Source organism: Xenopus tropicalis, chromosome 3 (genome assembly GCF_000004195.4).
Source record: "Xenopus tropicalis strain Nigerian chromosome 3, UCB_Xtro_10.0, whole genome shotgun sequence".
Classification (NCBI taxonomy): domain Eukaryota; kingdom Metazoa; phylum Chordata; class Amphibia; order Anura; family Pipidae; genus Xenopus; species Xenopus tropicalis.
The window spans coordinates 57,338,061-57,358,216 of record NC_030679.2 but is presented as its reverse complement, the minus strand read 5'-3'; the positions used below and the strand labels follow the sequence as shown (position 1 = coordinate 57,358,216).

General features: G+C 38.3%; 1 protein-coding gene across 1 annotated transcript in view; it reads left to right on the top strand.

Annotated features, from left to right (window-relative positions):
• xpot (exportin, tRNA) overlaps window positions 1-20,156 on the top strand; it is a 31,428-nt gene that overhangs the window by 5,564 nt on the left and 5,708 nt on the right. Inside the window, 17 exon segments of the mRNA NM_001142243.1 lie at window positions 61-143; window positions 3,881-3,937; window positions 5,248-5,317; window positions 5,769-5,987; window positions 6,094-6,278; window positions 7,773-7,941; window positions 8,206-8,442; window positions 9,206-9,244; window positions 10,193-10,255; window positions 11,015-11,139; window positions 14,418-14,562; window positions 14,746-14,865; window positions 16,549-16,643; window positions 17,632-17,701; window positions 18,475-18,713; window positions 19,021-19,306; window positions 19,856-20,045. Coding sequence (NP_001135715.1) covers window positions 61-143; window positions 3,881-3,937; window positions 5,248-5,317; window positions 5,769-5,987; window positions 6,094-6,278; window positions 7,773-7,941; window positions 8,206-8,442; window positions 9,206-9,244; window positions 10,193-10,255; window positions 11,015-11,139; window positions 14,418-14,562; window positions 14,746-14,865; window positions 16,549-16,643; window positions 17,632-17,701; window positions 18,475-18,713; window positions 19,021-19,306; window positions 19,856-20,045 — 2,392 coding nt within the window.

Here is a 20,156-nt window from a genome sequence, read left to right as displayed (position 1 = left end):
AATGTGTAATTCAGAATATTAACATGGGTTCCTGTTCCTTTGTTTTTGTTGTTTTTTCAGGCATCAGCATATTTTGAACAGTTAAAAGTATCACATGATGCATGGCAGGTCTGTGCAGAAGCTTTAGTCAAACGTATATATAGGTGAGTATTGTGTGGCTGTACTTTTCTAGGTTTATATTCAAAGACAAAAGTATGAATGTTGCAGACCTCTTAAAGGCTGTATATTGTTTTGTAGTTGTTTCACAACCTTTGTATCTAGAATATAACCTTGATTCCTAACCCCAGCGTTGCATGTTTATTTTTGATAATAACCACTTGTTTGAACAGATTAGGCTGGTAGCACACTGGGCAATCAGTCACCTGCAGTAGCGCAGCCACTTTAAATCTTTGCTACCCTGAGTAAATGCTTTCACACTGACAATAAAGTAAATTGCTGGTGGGAAAACATACACATTGCTTTGTTATTCCCAAATTGCCTTAAACTAGATTAAAATAAATGATGTTGTAATGCAAAATCTTCTAAGGGCTCTGGCACACGGGGGAGATTAGTCGCCCGCGATAAAACTCCCTGTTCGCGGGCGACTAATCTCCCCCGTGTGCCAGAGCCCTAAGCAGTCGGAGAGCAACAGGCATCCAGCTAAGCAGACAATACTAAATGCACATTGTTATCACAGGAATAGCACTAGTCGTGTACAAGTAGTATCTTACCCCCAAATCAGGTGGGTCCAGGTGCTCATGCCCCAGACCTCCAGCTTAAGGGAGCCATACAGGAATACATAGGAAAAAACAGCAGGCAGGCACTTCTGGCACTTCGTTGCTCACCAACCCTTTTGATGTTGATCCCAGTGGCCTTAAAGCAGGTGCTCATTTTTGAATTTCTGACATGGAAGCAAGTTTTGGAGGCATAAAGACCACTGCTAAAGTGCTAAACAGAGCCTCCTGTAGTCTGTCAGTCCACATTAGTTTACCAAATAACCAATCATAGCCCTTACTGGGCACAACCTAGGAACTTTTTTTTTTTTTTTTTTTTTTTTTAAATTCAAGGAATTTCTCTATGGTAGGGCTGCATAGCTGGATTACATTGGAAAAAAGAGCAGGCAGGCACTTCTGGTATCCACAATGCATCAAAAAGTCAAAAGGAGCAGCTAGTAGTATTCATAAAAAGTTCATAGTTTATTTAATCCATAAAACATCAGACAGAAGCCTTACGCGTTTCGTACCTAGGGGTATTTAATCATAGCCTATGATTAAGTGCCCCTAGGTACGAAACGTGTAAGGCTTAGCACTTTAGCAGTGGTCTTTATGCCTCCCAAACTTGTTTCCATGTCGGATATTCAAAAATGAGCACCTGCTTTGAGGCCACTGGGATCAACATCAAAAGGGTTGGTGAGAAACATGTTGCATGCAAGCCACTGGTTGCGGTCACAAGTATTAAAATCAATAGCTTTGTTTTATGAAGGTTTTCATTCATCTAGGCCAGTGTTGTTCAACTTCTATGGTACCGAGGGCTGGAATTTTTCTGGCCTACATGGTGGAGGGTCAACAATGGAAGCCAGTTATTACCACTCCCCCTTTTTAACCCACACCACCTCCTCTTCTGTGGATAGCAGATGCTGTTCCTGTCCTATGCTCTCCCTCTGCTCCTACAGTCTGAGGTGTGAACAGGTAAACAATGTGGACGCTTACATTCTGAGCCTGAGGTGTGAACAATGCTGGGGGTGAACAATACAGGGTCTTAAAGGTGAGATCAGTACAGGAGATTACATGTTTAAACAATACATGGGTCTGAGGTGTGAACCAGTACTGATACCATTTAAAGTTTACACAAAGGTAAGCAGTCACAGCAGCTAGACAGATGGGAGGCCACACAGAGGGGGGCTTCAGGCCGCCAGTGGAACTGCACTGATCTTGGTATATTCTAGTAGTTGTAAATCTTCCTAAGTAGTCTTGAAAATTGTGATTTACCAATGCAGCTTGGATGAGCAGTGAAACATTTTCAAGATGTAATTCCAGTTGACTTAGATTTACCATTATAAGTCTCTTCTGGTTCATGTTGGGTTGAAAAATCCAACATACTGTTCTTCGTGCTCCCCTCCCCCCACTCATTTTCTAATCGCTACTCCTCCTACAGTTCTAGGGGTACAAAACCCAAATTCTCCACACTTCTTGACCCTAAAGCGGAGCAGGTTGCTTGTGCTTTTCTAAGTCAATTTTCCCATTGACTTTGACAGGGAAGATTTTCAAACTGCTGCCACGCTTACAGCTTTGAAACTACACCCCCCAAACTTGAATAACATAATAATGGGGTCACCCCGAATGAAATGGCTACATTTGTTGGATGACCCCAAAGTGGGAGAGGCCAAAAACAGCCAATCAAACTTCACCCGTCGACTTTTATGGGGAAATTGAAACTTCTGCCAATCTTACAGCTTTGAGACTATACCCCCCAAACTTGAATCACATAGTCTTGGGGTCAGCTTGAATGAAAATATTATGATTGTTGGATGCCGAAAAGTGGGCGGAGCTGTGAACAGCCTATTGACTTGGCGCAAATCCAACCTGCTGCCATTCTCACAGTAATAACGACGGGGTCCCCAAAGTTTTCACAGTTGGTCATTAGGGAGCTGCAGAAAAGTGGGCGGAGCCACAAACAGCCAGTCAGATTTTACCTATTGAATTTTATTGGTTTGATGCCAGCGTTCCCAAACTCTGCACTGTCAGTCACTTGGTAACTTCGTATTCAAGGGTTTTTTTTGGGGGGGGGGGTTTTTTACAAGTGGGCGCAGCCACCAAGAGCCAATCAGATTTTACCCATTGACTTTTAATGGGTAAATTCAACCTGCTGCCATTCTCACAGTATTAACACCAGGGCCCCCAAACCATTCACAGTTGGTCACTAGGGGGCTGCAGTGTTTTTTTTTTTTTTTTAAGTGGGCGGAGCCACCAACAGCCAATCAGATTTTGTTGAATTTTATTGGTTTGAAGCCAGGGTTCCAAAACTTTGCACAGTCAGTCACTGGGTGACTGTGTACTCAAGGTTAGAAAAAGGGGCGGACGCCAAAAGCCAATCACATTTTTTTCATTGTTTTCAGTGGGGAAATTCTAACTGCTTCTCACATGTTTAATGTCAGGGTCCCCAAACTTTGCACAGTTTGTCACTGGGTAACTATGTTCCAAGTTTAGAAAAGTGGGCCAGGGTGCCCACTGTTTGTCACTGAGTGACTTCGACTCAAGGTTATAAAAAGTGGGCACACCCACCAACCACCAATTACAATTTACCTATTGACTTTTATTGGTTTAAATTTAAACTGCCGCCATTCTATAACTATTAATCCTAGGGTCCCTAAACTTTGCAGAGTTAGTCACTGGGTAACTGCAGTTCCAGGTCAGAAAAAGTGGACGGAGCCACCACCCGCCAATCGGATGTCACTCATTGACTTTCAATGGGGAAATTTCAATTGCTGCCATTCATTAAAAACTGTGGTCCAAGGTTAGAAAACAACAGCCAAACAGATTTCATTCAGTGATTTCACGTTTTTTCAACCCAACATGAAGTTTGTTCTCAAACTTCTCTTTCTAGTTTAAAATGCTATTTCACCTACAGTAGTTTCTGACAGATTAGCCTCTCTCTCTCCTCTCCTCTCCATTGAGTCCTATGGAAGGCTTCCAAGATCATACTTTGAAGGTTTCAAAGCCAGAAAGGTTTTCACGGCCTTTACGAACACCTGAATTTGAAAATTTCGGAACGCAGCCACGATATTTTCGTATGACCGATAAAATAATTTTCGTGACATTTTTGAACATCACAAATTATCGTGATTTTAACCACCCAAAAATCATTGTTTAATTATTTTTTTTCTCTTTTTTTTTTGTTTCAGTGATGATCATGTGAAGTTCTTCTGTTTTCAGGTCTTGGAACACCAAATGAAATTTAAGTAAGCCATATTTTGTAACATTTTTTTTTCATTTTATTAATTCGCAAACATTTAAAAATTCCAGTGTTTTCTCCAGAAAATTATTCCAGATGGGTGGGAGGAAAAATATACACACAAGATCACTGCTTCATTAAGCTGCTGTTGCCCTCTTTTCATGTATATAAACAGTGTTGCAGTGTAATGCCTCAAAGCTCACAACAACAAGGTGCCTTCTGTGGGGAGAAATGAGCAAAGTATCAAGGGGAAGCTGGGAACCTCTGCAGCCACTTGGGTGGGTGAGGGACATGGTAGAGATGTGGGAGCAGAGGCATGAGGCTTCACCTAGCTAAAAACACCAAGTGAAAACCCTTAGGATCTCCCTCCTATATAATAAACCAAACATGCAAATAATCTGTACAAACGGATTACCCCTTCTGTTTTAACAGATGTATCCAAAAAAAAGAAAGTGCACAGGAAAAAATTCTGTCTGTAGAGAGAAGTCCGAATTCCTATTGGATGAAGGCTTTTTAAGCCTATCTGTCCAAGTCTTCTGTTTTTTTCAATTTAACCCCATTTAAATTGGTTTTGGGGGCACTTGGCAAATCTGTCTTTGAATGAATTGTCTCCCCATATAAATCAGGCCATATTTGTGGCAATGATGACCATTTGAGAAATCTCAAAGTACATAGGGAGATGTTATGTTTGTTTTGCTGTAGAGATGGTGGTTGGCCAATTAAGCGAGAGCAGTTTCTGGGTGGAAGCAATTTGCTATATAGGCACCCGTGGGTCCATGCCTTGGCGTGGTACCTTTATGGGTGCAGACCATGTTTACCTATATGGTAGGTATGGAAACCACTTTTTCAAATTCCTGAAAATCTGCTGCCAGATACTTTAGACTTTGAAGAGTTTGGGGAGTAAAATACTTGATCAGGTCTACTGCAAAAAAAAAACAAGCTACCAAAGGCTCAAGCCAAAAGATACATTTCCTACAGTGGCCCAGCCAAAGTTGATACTCTGTGCCGTTACAGTGCTTTGAAATAAATGAATCATCTGCTGTAATTTGTGTGGGTGGGAAAAACAGTGTAATATGTTTCCCTTTGTGTGCCCTTATAGGTTAAGGAATTATGGCAGTGTCAGCTGTGGCCCTTCCTTATGAATTACGAGTTACTTTAGGAAATGAAGTGTGAGACCCTCTTATAATGTTATATTCCTGCACTTTAAAACAAAAACAGTTAGTGTAGCTACCAATATAACATTAATAAGAATTAGGTATGCACTTTCTACTACTATCTTTATAATTGTAGTGTAATTAATATCCTCTTTTTATACAGATATTCTGAATTAACTGCTTTGCAACAGCAGCTCATTAGGGAAACTCTTATGTCATGGCTTCAGTCTCAGGTAAGTACAGAAATATTTGTAAACGTTTCAACCCCCCCCCCACCCCCCTTTTAGTTGGGTTCTTACATCCAGATGAGATGGTCTATAGATAGTGGGGCAGTCTAAATGGATAAAACTGAAAGTGATTTTTACCTTAAAATAACTTTTGTTATTTATAGACATTGCAACACCAGCTTTGGAATTCTAATGTGTTTTCTATGATCACCAACCCTAGCAGCCAAATAAACTTTACTTGTCAGGCAAGAGAGAAGCAGAAACGTAAAAAACAGTTTTTTAGATTTACAGAGATTTCTTTCATAAACTGTACACAAGTAGACTTACTAACTAATAACCTTAAATGTAACCAAGTGTACAGATTTCTGTGTGTTATTTAAACAAAATACCGGTATTGTTAAGGTCAGTCTGAGACACAAAATAAAAAAATAAAATGACTTCTGTTCTTTTTATGCAGATGCTTAATGCACAGTCAGAGAAAACGTTTATCCGGAATAAAGCGGCCCAAGTGTTTGCCTTGGTGTTTGTAACGGAGTATGTCACAAAGTGGCCCAAGTTCTTCTTTGATATTTTGTCCGTGGTAGGCATTAATCCTCGAGGTGTGGACCTGTACCTTAGAATCCTAATGGCAATTGATGCAGAAGTAGTAGATCGGGATGTAATTCACACAGCAGAGGTAAGCAACTTTTACAGTATATTTCTTATAGATAATTCTGCAGACACGATTTGATCTCAGTGCATTTTTATGATACGTTTGTAAGAATTTCAGCATTTGTTTTTAGGAAGCCCGCCGAAATACACTACTGAAAGATACAATGAGAGAACAGTGTATTCCAAATCTCGTCGAATCCTGGTATCAAATCCTGCAAACTTACCAGCACAGTAATTCTGAATTGACATGCCAGTGCCTTGAAGTAATCGGAGCTTATGTCTCTTGGATAGATTTAACCTTGATTGCTAATGACAGGTAAAATTCACACTTCACATTCGTAATGTTTATTGTATTTCCGGTATCATAAAAAGTTAACTATTACGTTTTTTTAGCAAATTTTACTACAGTTCAAAATTACTCTGTTAAAGATACAATAAACAATATGTTCTTATTGTTTATGCTGGGAGCTTATGACTTGGCTTATCTGGTACCTCATTCCTCAAAGATAATTGAACATAAGTGGAGAAGAAAGGAAATTCCAATTCCCTGTCTTTGCAGTGAGTTGTATCAGTCATATAGCTTTATTAACTGATTGTTTTAAAAAGCAGATGGGATAGGAAACCTCATTCCAAAGCATAAAAACATTTTGACATAAAATTACAAGAAATGGAATCCTGGAATCATTTTGTCCATATACATTATGTATTTATCAAAAAAATAAAGTTTGTACAAATTAAGGGTTTGGATTCTGTTTGGATTCCACCTGAAGGTGCCACAGAAGGTGTCAGTATTTGGCCAAAACATTAAAAACAGTATAGAATAGTTTCATGCATACATATTTGGGAAGCCTCTGGGTAGGAATGTTCCAAAATATCTCCAATATATTACCTTGCTGGGGCAAAATATAAAACCCTGATGATGTTGTAAGTGGGGCAGATAGTAAATTAAGAGGACAGGGGGATGAGATTCATGTAACGCTTTGCCCTGTTTGCTTTGAGATGCCATTCCCTATATGAAGTCAACAATGTAAAAAGAAAGCGTATAAAGGAGAAGGAAAGTCAAAGTCACTTGGGGGTGCCAAAATGTTAGGCACCCCCAAGTGACTTCAATAGCCTACCTTTTACCCCGAGCTGGTGCCCCTGTTCAGAGGGAACAGCACCACCCGGGGTAGCTGCCAGCGCTTCCTCCTTCCTGGTTCGCTGCGCATGCGCCTATCCCAGAAAGCAGCAGCGCGAGTAGGAAGTGATGCGCTACCGGTACCCCAGGCTGGTGCTGTTTTCTCCTAACAGGGGCACCAGCCCGGGGTACAAGGTAAGCGATTAAAGTCACTTGGGGGTGCCTAACATTTTGGCACTCCCAAGTGACTTTGCCTTTGCTTCTCCTTTAAGTGATATGGGAAATTACCTAGGCCCTCTTTTGATGCCAAGGTCGGTGGGTATTAGAATAATAGGATTTTGGTGGAAGCACTCATGTAAGTAGGACAGTTGTGACGCCAATTAGTTATTTGGGAGTTTTAAACTTACACTTTTATATGACTCTGCTATTTTTGTTCCTAGCCATTCTTTGTCCAAATTTTAATAATTTGTATTGCTTAATAATTGAGAGAGCATCAACCACCCTAAATTCCTTGCTGGATGGGTGCCCAAGCAACTTCATTTGCAAAAAAAAAAAAAAGTCAGGCAAAGTTTTCTCATGAGGCAACTTCAGGGGTAAAAAGAAGCATTGCATATGTTTCCCATAGGCGATTTACATTATTGTGTTTGGATGAGCCTAAGACTGTTTCATACCATTACCTTTTGTTTTTTTCAGATTCATAAATATGCTGCTAGGTCACTTGTCAGTGGAAGTTCTGCGGGAGGAAGCATGTGACTGCTTGTATGAAATTGTAAATAAGGGAATGGATCCAATAGATAAAACAAAATTAGTAGAATCTTTATGCCAAGTATTACAGTCAGCTGGCTTCTTCAGCATTAATCGGGTAAGGGCGTGCTTAAGTGTTCTTGACAGCGTAACATTTATCCAGCCTGTAGCAGATTGCATCTACTTCAGTCTTTGGATTATGAAACCGTAATTGATCTTGCCAACCAGTGGTAGTTTTTTTTAACTTTGATTTTTCACCTTTAAGGTAACATTTTAGAATCCAGATATTTCAGTGTAACTTTTTATTTTTCAGTATTATTATGAAACCATCTTGGCCATTGTGCCTGCTGTTAATAACCTACTTGTGTATTTTGACTTTTAGGAGGAAGATGTGGATTTCCTGGCCAGGTTTTCAAAGCTTGTCAATGGCATGGGCCAGTCACTCATTATTAGTTGGAGTAAACTGGTTAAAACTGGAGACATGAAGAGTGCCCAAGATACTCTGCAGTCCATTGAATCGAAAGTGCCTCTAATGCTGCAGTTGCTAGTTCATGAAGACGATGATATTTCATCTAATATAATTGGGTTTTGCTATGAGTATTTACATATCTTGAAACAGGTAAATGGACATAGGCAAATCCCCTTCATTCATTTGCTATTTATGGCTAATGGTATTAATGTTTGTGTATGTGTATATTTGGCAGGCTTCGGAGAATTGCATTTGTTGTACTTTCCTAACTGCAGTAAAACTGGCTATATGTGTGTGTGTATATAGACTCTGCAATTATTACTATTATTTTGTTTTTTTATATTTTGATTTTTGTGAAATTGGGTCTCCAGTTTGGAGTTTCAGCATCTATGTCTCATTCAAACCACTGCCTGGTTGCTAAATTGGATCCTACCAGCCAGGCAATGGTTTGAACAAAAGACTGCAAAAGAGACTGGCTTGAAGCATTTTATAATGCAAACCTGCTTTAAAGGTAAAGAATTAACTTTTAGTGAAATGAATGCACTGGTATTTTGAGATATGGGCCTTTTTGTTTCTTTAATTTTCGAGTTCAATTCTCGAGTTCTCTAATAAAAAATGTATGTTAGTCCCCATTGAGCTGCAATATGTGTGCTGTTTCATAGTCACAGACTGTTGCCAATAGATTTCTAATGCATTGCAATGGGCTGTATTTTTCATTGGAATCACTGAATTTGTTGAGCTGTCAAAATGTTTTGCTTTTAACACCTCTGTACAGATATTAGATTAATATAATTTATTGACAATTTTTCTATAATTATCTACAATATTATATTTTATTGCTTACTTGTATTTTTTAAGTTTTTAGAATTCTAAAATTAATGTTCAGTTTATCAAAAATCTGTTTTTATTACAGCTTGCCATGCTTTCAAATCAACAGAAGGCTAATGTGGAGGTAAGGGATTTCAGTTGCTCTTTTTACAATGTATATTATTTTAGCATTTCTTCAATGGCGAGGCACACTTTTAAATCTGGCTAGGGGTCGGAGTTGCTGCTAACTTTTAGACCAAATAAAAATGTACTGTAAATTTTCTAATTCCTAGAGAAATTAAAAAATGTATATTTTTCTCATTTTTAATGAAAACTCTTTTGAGCAGTCAAAAATATTTATTGGAAAGTCTTATTCAGCTCCACTGTATTTATCTTTTACCCCAGCATTATTTATTCTAGGTAATGGATTGGTCCATAAATGGCAAACATAACAAATAGACCAGAGTCCATTAAGTTCAACCCTTCCAAGTGAACCCAGCACACCCAACCTTTCATGCATAAACCATATATACCAACATATATACTAACTGTAGATTTTAGTATCACAATAGCCTTGGATACTATGCTTGTTCAAGAACTCATCCAGGCCCCTCTTATAGGCATTAACATTATCTGCCATTACAACATCACTAGGAAGCGCATTCCCCAACCTCACTGTGAAAAACCAGTTACCTTGCTTCAAATGAAGGTTCCGTTCCTGTAATCTGGCCTCTGGTGTGCTGATCCTTTTTATTGGAAATAAGACCACCCCCTATCTGCCTATAATCCCCTCTAATGTACTTGTACAGAGTAATTATGTCCCCTCGCAAGCGCCTTTTTTCTGGAGAAGCTGTAGATGTCAGAAAAACACTCTTCTGTCGCTGCAAGCAGAAAGAAGGATACTTCCAATTTATATGCTTATAAAGTTCTTGCATATTGCATGTTTCTTTACCAAGTAAATTTAATATTGACCCATAATTTGGGTTATGACTAATTGACTTCTTATAACCCAATTTAATGTAAGAATATGATGAGGAATTTTTACACATTGTATTTAATGATCCACGTTTATGTAATGCATTATTTACTTTAGGCAGTTATGCTGGCAGTTATGAAGAAGCTAACTTATGATGATGAATATAACTTTGAAAATGAGGTAAGTCTGTGTTTGATTACTGGTAGTTATCTGCAATGCTAATATAATTTTGCTTAGAGAACATGAGGGTGATAAGCTGTTTAAAAAAGTAACTACATAACAGTTAAATATACATGTTATAAGTTTGAATAAATGGAATTTACATACACTTTATTTTTCTATAAATTGCCAGTGAAATAAATGGTCATAAGTTTTTATATATAAAATGCCTTAATTGTCGGTTTGGGTTTGTTCACATCAGTCATAGCTGCTATAGTTGCCCTTATGAGGTAACTATTAGGGTACTGGCACACAGGGAGATTTGTCGCTTGCGGTTAATCTGCACTACCGCAACAAATTTGCTTAAAATGCCGCCTTCCCCAATGTTTCCTCTAATTTTCTTTGGCCTATGTGTAAAAACATACTCTCATGTACATTTTAAAAATCTTGTACATTGGGTGCGTCAGAGTAAGTATAAGATTATGTGTTTTTACTACAAAATTCTTTTGTGTGCACCATTTTTGCTATAAAAATGCTGGACATAGGCATATTATAGGCATATTTAAAGGTGAAGTTTCTCATAGAGTCTACTTAGAATAGAAGTTGCAAGCGCCTTATGTAAAGTCTGGTTGAAATAGTTACAGTAACGAAAGAGTCAAATAAGTCTTTCCCCAAAAGGTGAAGGCTCACTAGCAGTGAATATAGTTGGAGAAATAAGTAGGTTAAAGGAAAACATGATTTTTGTCTTAAATAAAATGTTCTTCTTTTGTTTTTTTATAGGGTGAAGATGAGGCAATGTTTGTAGAATATAGAAAACAGCTTAAATTATTACTGGACCGTTTGGCTCAGGTCTCACCTGAGTTACTGTTGACCTCTGTTCGTAGAGTTTTTAATAATACACTACAGTGAGTAAATATGCATATTTATTTTTAACATTTTATGCTCTTTCACTTTAGAGGCTTTTGGTTGGGGAGACTTTTTTTGTTTTTGTTTTTTTTTTTAAATTTGTGAAATTTTGAAAAATCGCTTAAAGGCTTCCAATTTAGTGCATATTATCTCCTACAGGTCATAAGATAACCAGATGAAATACCCTAAATATGAACGCTAGGGGTCCACTGAACAGTTTGATGCCCAATGTGCATATACTTAAGTATGTGACATGGAAGAGCCCCAAAACGAAAATACTCCATATGCTCTATCATTTCTGTCATTTTAGCTCCTGCAGAATCAACATTTACATAATTTTATGTGGGATAAAGCTACAAAAAAGTTCACCCCCAGAAAACCATATACTTTTGGAAAGTACACATTCCCCTGACTCCAAAATGGATACGTGTCTTTCTACTCCAAAGTACCAAGCCGCAAAACTTTACTAAACTTGTGATTTTTATGACCTTTCTGAATATCACCTTAAAGTGATACTGACACTAAATAACGACTATAGGTCATGTTGATTGATTTTCGCTGAGAGATTTGCTTTTGTAAATAATTGGTACTTGAAGTTCCTAAAACTGTCACTTCTCAGCCTGTCAGTTATAGCTTCTAATGCTAATGGCCTCATGCTGGACAAATATGGCAGCCCCTTTAAAGGGGGAACATGGGAGATCAGACAGGTAATATAAAAGCATCAGGAAATACTTTTATGGCAAAAATGAAGGTCATGCAAAGACAATGTTATGATAGATGTAAAAAAAGGTTTAATTTCTGGTGTCAGTATCTCTAAAGCTTTCTCTTAGCAGCATCTTATCTCCCATATAGCATTAGATAACAAGACAAAACATCCTAAATGCCCAATGTGCATATGTTGCCTAATTATGTGGCATTTAGGGCCGGGCCCCAAGGTGAAGATAACTTCATATGATCTCTCATTTCTGTCATTTCAGCTCTTGCAAATCAACACATTTAAATCATTTTATGTGAGATAAAGCTTCAAAAAAGTACACTCACCCCAGAAAGCCAGATATTTTTGGAAAGTACACATTCCCCCGAATCCAAAATGGATACACATCTTTTTTTTCCTGTAATGTACCAAGCCACAGAGCTTCCTTAGAATTGGTGATTTTGATAAAATTTCCAAAAATCACATCAAAGCTTCTATTTTGCAGCATCTTATCACCCACATACCATTAGGTACCAAGATAAAACATCCTAAATATGAACGCCAAGGTGGAAACCATATATTTTTGAAAATTACACATTCAGACAAATCCAAAATGGGTAAATATGAAAACTGCCTAAAAATGTTTACACTCGCATACATATGTGTATGTGACTATGTAAATATGTACAAAAGTAGAAAAAAAAGTTACCATTAGTAAAGGTGTATTGCGTGTTTGTAAATGTGTGTATATGGGTAAAAAAAGCAGAGGGTCCTTTCCAGCACTGATGATCACAGGCAAGAAATGCATGGGTTGGGTGCTGGGGGGCTGAAGGAGGAAGTACTAACGGCAGACACGTGGGCAATTGTGACTGCAGATAAAAGTAGTGTCCTGCGACAATCGCGTTGGAAGCCCCCTTGGCTGGTTGCCTAGGGAGTTGAGGGCACATCTGACTCTTTGCACCACCAGCAAAAGCCACCAGTGCAGAGGGAAAGCATTTACTACAAGAACTTAGTACAGGTAACGGACCCCTTATCCGGAAACCCGTTATCCAGAAAGCTCCGAATTACGGAAAGCCCGTCTCCCATAGACTCCATTTTAATCAAATAATTCAGAATTTTAAAACTGATTCCTTTTTGCTCTGTAATAATAAAACAGTACCTTGTACTTAATCCCAACTAAGATATAATTAATCCTTATTGGAGGCAAAACAATCCTATTGGGTTTAATTAATGTTTTATTGATTTTTTTAGCAGACTTAAGGTATGGAGATCCAAATTACGGAAAGACCCCTTATCCGGAATACCCTTGGTCCCGAGCATTCTGGATAACGGGTCCTATACCGTACCTACGTGCTTGGCAGGTAAAGAGTTAATCATTAAATAAACTCAGTACGGAATGTTTTGCCTTTAATAAGGATTAATTATATTTTAGCTGGGATCAAGTACAAGGCACTGTTTAATTATTACAGGAATTTAAAATTTAGAATTATTTTATAAAAGTGGAGACTGTGGGAGATGGCCTTACTTAAACTTGGATCTTTCTGGAAAACGGATTTTCATGATAAATTATCCCATGCCTGTAGTATAAAAATGACAAATGAATAGTTAAACAAAGTAACTAATATTCTAATAATAGTTTGATCTAGCAGCAAATACACTTGATCATTTAATGAGTTGAATGCCTCTTATTATATAGTATAAAACATCATTAAATAGTGGATCAAGAGATTTGTAGCAGTTGGTATTTTGGACACTGATGAGATTTATTAATTACATCTATTGAGCCAGTCCAGAAGATCAGTTACTAATCCATATCAGGAGTGTAACTAAAGGGTGCAGACCCTGTAACTGCCAGTTGGCTCAGATGGTATTGGGGGCCCCCTTGGCCTGAACTAATTTCTGTTTTAGCAGTGGATTAATTGCTATATTGGGGAAGGGATATAAAGGATAATAAAAGTTTATTAAAAATCATTAGTAAGACTCAATTTCCTAGAGAATTTTTTTTTTATTACACCTCAAAATGCCTGACTAATCAATGCCTGACAATGGTCGCGGGAAAGATCTTAATTGTTACATGTATGGCCACCATTAGTAAAGATGGCCATACACATTCTGATCTGCTTGTTTGACAAGGTCACCAAACGAGTGGATCTTCTCCTGATATGCACACCTAAAGTGGACAATACTGGGCTAATTCGTTTATTTGGGCCAAATGATCAAATTAAAATGGCAGGCGCCGTCAGACTGAGGACCGCATCAGCTCATTGGACCAATCTGTCGGAAAGTCAAACTTGCCCAATTGAGATCTGGCCAGATGTTGGTCAGCTAGGCCCATACACGGCATATTAGCTGCTGAATTGGTCTGAAGGACCCGAACCAGCAGGTGAAATCTGCCTGTGTATGGTCACCTTTATGCAGGGACAGAAAGGCATCCTCAGAAAGACCTCTGTTGGTACAGATGTATGTTAGTATTTCTTTAATGGCTGTTTCATAAAAGATGGTTTTGGTAGATGTATTAATAATATGTTACATTTGCTTTTATTTAAGCTCAAAATGAGACAATTATTTTTGCTTTTTTCCTAGAAACTGGCAAACTGCTCCCTTTATGGAAGTTGAGGTTGCTATCAGATTGCTGTATATGTTGGGTGAGGCAATCCCAGCATCCCACGGGGCTCATTTCTGTGGTGATGTTGCTAAAGCCAGTGTCTTACAGGACCTGATGAGGACAGTGAGTATTTTATGTAGAACCTAAGAAGTGATGTTTTCATATAGGAAAACAATGTTAAAAACCTAACATAGTCGGCTGTGTAACAAGTCTTCTACATGCATGCAGCCATGTTACTGGAATGCAATAATTACTTAAATTACTACAATGTATTACAAAACAACATGACTTTTTTTTGTTTTGTAGCTGGTGACTTCTGGTGTGAGCTCATACAATCATACCTCTGTAACATTAGAATATTTTGAAACTGTTGTTCGCTATGAAAAATTCTTTGCTGTAGAACCCATTCACATTCCCAATGTTTTGGTAAGTCATTTGCTTTGTTACCATGGAAAGTTTTCAAAAGGAAAAAAAACTGCAATGTCATAATCAAATTTGGCTAAAAGCTACAGATGAGCCATTATTAAAAACAGTGTAAAGGCCTAATAACTATAGAGATGTGGCCCACTGCTATAGCAATAAGCACTGTTTAGTTTATATTTCATTCTTGAAGAGATGGTGAGGGACAGGATGACTTTAAAGTGCAGGGTAATAAAAAGTGATATAACTTGCAAATGACACCTGCTATATGGAATGTTTGCATGAAATGGAAATTGAATAAGCTTCAGACTTATGAAATATTTTAAAAAGCATGCTAGTATTCTAATGTATTTCTATAGTAGAAACAAGTTTCCCAGTGCTAAATACTAGCATTATTGTAACTTGTTGTTTAATGGTTCTGGATATGCAGCTGACCTTTTTGTGAGTAACATTACCAGTGTGGAGATTAAAGGGGTGGTTCACCTTTAAGTTAACTTTTAGTATGTTATAGAATGGACAATTCTCAGCAACTTTTTAATTAGTCTTCATTATATTAAGCTATTTAATTATTTGCAGCTTTCAAATGGGTCTCTGACCCCAGCAGCCAAAAACTATTGCTATGCGATGCTCCAATTTTATTGTTACTTTTTATAACTTATTTTTCAACTTAGGTCCTCTCCTGTCCCTATCAGTTCAAACCACTCCCTGGCTGCTAAGGTAAGTTGGACCCTAGCAACCAGATAGCTGCTGAACAAAAATTGAAATAACTAAAAACTACAAATAATATAAAATGAAGACCAACTGCAAATTGTCTCAGAATATTACTCTCTACACCAGGCATCCCCAACCTTTTTCCACTCGTGAGCCACACTCAGATGTAAAAAGTGTTGGTGAGCCACATAAGCATGAAAAAAGTTCTTTTGGGTTGCCAAATAAGTACTGTGATTGGCTATTTGGTAGCCCCATGTGGACTGCTGGCCTTCAGGATGTTCTGCTTGGAGTAAAACTGTGTCTCTGTCCTTCCAAAACTTGTCTTCAAGCTAGAAATTTAAAAATAGCCACCTGAGCAAACATGTTGCTTATGAGCCAGTGGTTGGGGTCCCTGCTCTACATCATACTAAAAACTGAAAGGTGGACAACCCCTTTAAAAAAGGCTGTCTGTGGGGGGGGGGGAGTTAATTCATATACAATACCAAATCGTTAACCTGCTAAGATTTTTCTGGAAACCAATAAATTAAATCACTGTTTCTTCAAAAGCAGCTGCATTATTAAAGGAGAACTAATAAGAAGGAAACATGATGCAGGGTGGCACCATACGACACTCTTTGCGACTGGGCCAGTTGTCTTGTAGCTGCATTGTACAGTCCTGAACTGTGTAGAGAAATCTGTGCAACCTCAGAAGCACCCAAGATTTCTTTGTACAACAATAGCAGAGAATATAGCACTTTAATGTAAACCTGCTGAAAAATGTCACAGTGGTGTATGAATAAACAGGCAGTTCAGCTGGTGCAATGTAGAAATTCTCTGCAGAAATGGTACTAATACATCATCATAATTTTTGTCTCAAAACAACCTAATTTGTCATTTGAAATTGAATGCCTTTTTCTTCATTATTGCTCAGCTAGTTCTTATAAACCCCATCAATTACAAAGTAGTAGTTTAGCTGAAAGCACTCCTTGTCTTTTTCAGATGGCATTTTTGGATCACAGAGGTCTTCGTCATACTAGTCCCAAAGTCCGTAGCAGAACTGCATACCTTTTTTCAAGATTTGTCAAATCTCTTCAGTAAGTGCCTTATGATTACGAGAATGCTTGGGTTTTCAAGGTGATTCCTACTGCAGCAGTAGAATTTTTATTGTGGTTTCATACCTCTCAAGCAACATCTGCTACATACTAGAACTGAACATCTACTTTAACTGCTTACCTGATATAGTATCTGTGCTACTGCCTGGCAAAGACCTGACTGTCTCGTAATAATAACTGTTTTGGTAAGCAATCAGTGATTTTGTGTTGTCCCTGAAATATTTGTTTTGAATGATTATCAAAGCAAACTGAACAAAACATTTTCCACCGAGACCAACAAATGACCATAAATGGCGATGTTCTCATAGCTTACGTTCTTCAGTGGTCTGTGCTGACTTATTGGATTTAGCATCCAGATGCCAAAGAGATAAACACCTAACCAAACTGCTTTATTAGCCTGTGGCTTGGTACCAACTGGTACTTCATACCAGCTCAATTGCCTGGTAGATGATGGCTAAAAAATACCCAAGCTACATGTCACTGCTGCACATATCCATTGGTGTTTCAAAATGCAGCCTGCAGGAAAATCTAATGGCTCCTTTACTGACATTGGGGTAAAATGCAAAAAATACAGGTGTCATGTTTTTTACGTTTTGACCACTACCCCCCCCTTGTCAGGGTTGCGGGCCACAGGTCTGAAACACAAGAACATGTATTCCTCCACCATGCATTACGTGTTGCCTGCATTTGGTAGTGCTGTATTTGTGAAGAATAGGGGGGGGGGGGCACATTAGCACCATTTTATATAGTTAAAAGTTGAGAGCATGGCAAGACACAGGACGTAAGTGATACTACAATGAGGGCTAAAGGGTGCAATATTGTGTAAATTACCCCTGTGTGTTTTTATCTTGGTGTTCCTTCTGCTGGTTGCCTAAAGATGAGTTGCATCCCATTGCAAAATGTTTGTTATATGCTTAATTTTTTAAATAGCTATTTGGTGCACTCTTTCACACTTTCTCACTCAAACTAGCAAACAGATGAATGCTTTTGTTGAAGATATTTTGAGAAGGATACAAGATCTGCTGGAGCTGTCACCACCTGTAAGTAAATATATAATTAGCTGAACAGTGATGAAGTCTGTATTTATAGAAGATTATTTTTTTGCCAAAACTACCTTTACACCGAATAAACCACAGCTGTTACTTTGCCTGCTGTATATTGCTGGTGTACATCTTACACTGGTTGGTTGAATGCAAAGTAAAGATTTTCTAAACATAGACCTATATTCTAGAGTCTTGGTGTATAGCCACCAACCCCGTTTAAGGTAAAAACACTTGAGCAAGGGCACTGACAGTTTGCTAGAATCAAAAGAATACATTTTCATAAATGCATGTTGCCATACCCCAGGTGGTAGTATTTGCTAAGACTTAAAGGGGTTGTTCACCTTTGTACAACATACACAAATACAGGGTTTCTGATATGATAGCACCACAGTTGTTTATGTATTTTGTTATCTAGCACTCTGCATTTACCAGGCCATCTAAATCTAGCCTTGACCTAAATGACATGAGAATGTAGTCTCACCTGTTAGGTTATGCCTCCATGCCTTTTTTGTTGAGCATTTTTACATAAGATGGGCATGTGACGTTTTCTCGAGGGTGGAAAAAAAAATTGAGGCCACACCAGGCATACTTAACCAATTGATACCCATGCTTATTAGGTTGGTTCTCCATGATTCCCTCAAATAATGGGAAATTATTTGGCACAGTTAAAGGCAGTAATTGAAGCAAGGTGAATAAGTAGTTCAAAACTAATTTTTTTTTTTTTTATATATATTTTAATTCTTTGGTAATTTCTTTCAATTTCCATTCAGGAAAATGGCTTTCAGACCTTGCTAACTAGCGATGACCAACTTTTTATTTATGAAACTGCGGGGGTGCTTATAGTAAATAGTGATTACCCTGCAGACCGGAAACACATCCTAATGAGGAACCTGCTGAGTCCACTAATGGAAAAGTTCAAAATCGTATTAGAGAAACTAATGCTGGAGCAAGATGAAGAGCGACAATCTGTGCTGGCCGATTGCCTGAATCATGCAGTTGGATTTGCTAGGTAGCTTTCAAAGTCTCAAAATGAGTGATTATACATGATTATAACATCGCCATATTAGTAGGCATGTAACCTGTAAATTCATTTGAAATATTTGCAATGTAAGACCTTATAAATTAAAACATTTGGCAAGTCATGCTACACAAGCCAAAGCCATTTATCTATTGCATTTTGCTTCTGTGTATTACCCCTCTGCTAATAGCATCAAATGCTTTACTTTATAGAGTAATTGAGCTGTTTTTTGAGCAACTATATTATTAGTTCTTGCCATGAAAATTATGTAAACATGAACTATCTTTTTAATTTGCAGCCGTACAAGCAAAGCTTTTAGTAACAAACAGACGGTAAAGCAGTGTGGCTGCTCTGAAGTCTACCTGGACTGTTTACGAACATTTCTTCCAGCTCTTAGCTGTCCTGTTCAAAAAGAGGTCTTGAGGGGTGGGGTGCGGACTTTTCTTCATCGCATGATCATATGTCTGGAAGAGGAAGTTCTTCCATTTATCCCTACTGCCTCAGAGCACATGCTAAAAGATTGTGAAGCAAAGGACCTGCAAGAATTCATTCCCTTAATCAATCAGATAACAGCTAAGTTTAAGGTGTGTTTTTAAATAAGTTAGTACTTTGTTACATGGTAATACCAAAAAATGAAAGTATTTTGAAGTACATAAAATATAATGTACCATTACCATGCACTGGTAAAATGTGTGTATTTGCTTCAGAAAGACTACAATAGTTTATATAAGGGCTGTGACAGACTGGGAGATAAGTCGCCGGTGACAAATCTCCCTTGTCACGGGCGACTTATCTCCCCGAAATGCCAGCCCACAGGCTAGAATGCAAATCGCCGGTGAGATGGCATATGCGGCGTGGCGATTTGCCAAAATCGTCAGTTGCCTTGAGAGGAAACTTCGGCGTCGCATATGCCATCCCACCGCCGATTTACATTCTAGCCAGTGGGATGGCATTTCGGGGAGATTAGTCGCCTGCGACAAGGGAGATTTGTCACGGGCGACTTATCTCCCCGTCTGCCACGGGCTTAAGTTACTGTGAAGCCATGGCAGTAGCCATTCAAGCTGACAAAACTGACTTTTACCAGTTTATACAAATTATTTTGGTATAATCTAATTTTCTTGATTTTTCTGTAGACACAGGTTTCGCCATTTTTGCAACAAGTCTTTATGCCACTTCTGCATGCCATATTTGAGATGTTAGTCCGTCCATCAGAGGAAAACGACCAGTCTGCTGCTTTAGATAAACAGATGTTACGGAGAAGTTACTTTGCCTTCCTTCAAACAGTCAGTGGCAGTGGGATGAGTGAGGTTATTGCCAACCAGGGTAGGTATTGAATTCAATAACTGTTGGGTAACAGCCAAACATTTTTACTTTCAGTATCCCAGTTCAGCTAACTCCTTTGACCAGGCTGTCGCTCCTGTTGTAGCACTATAT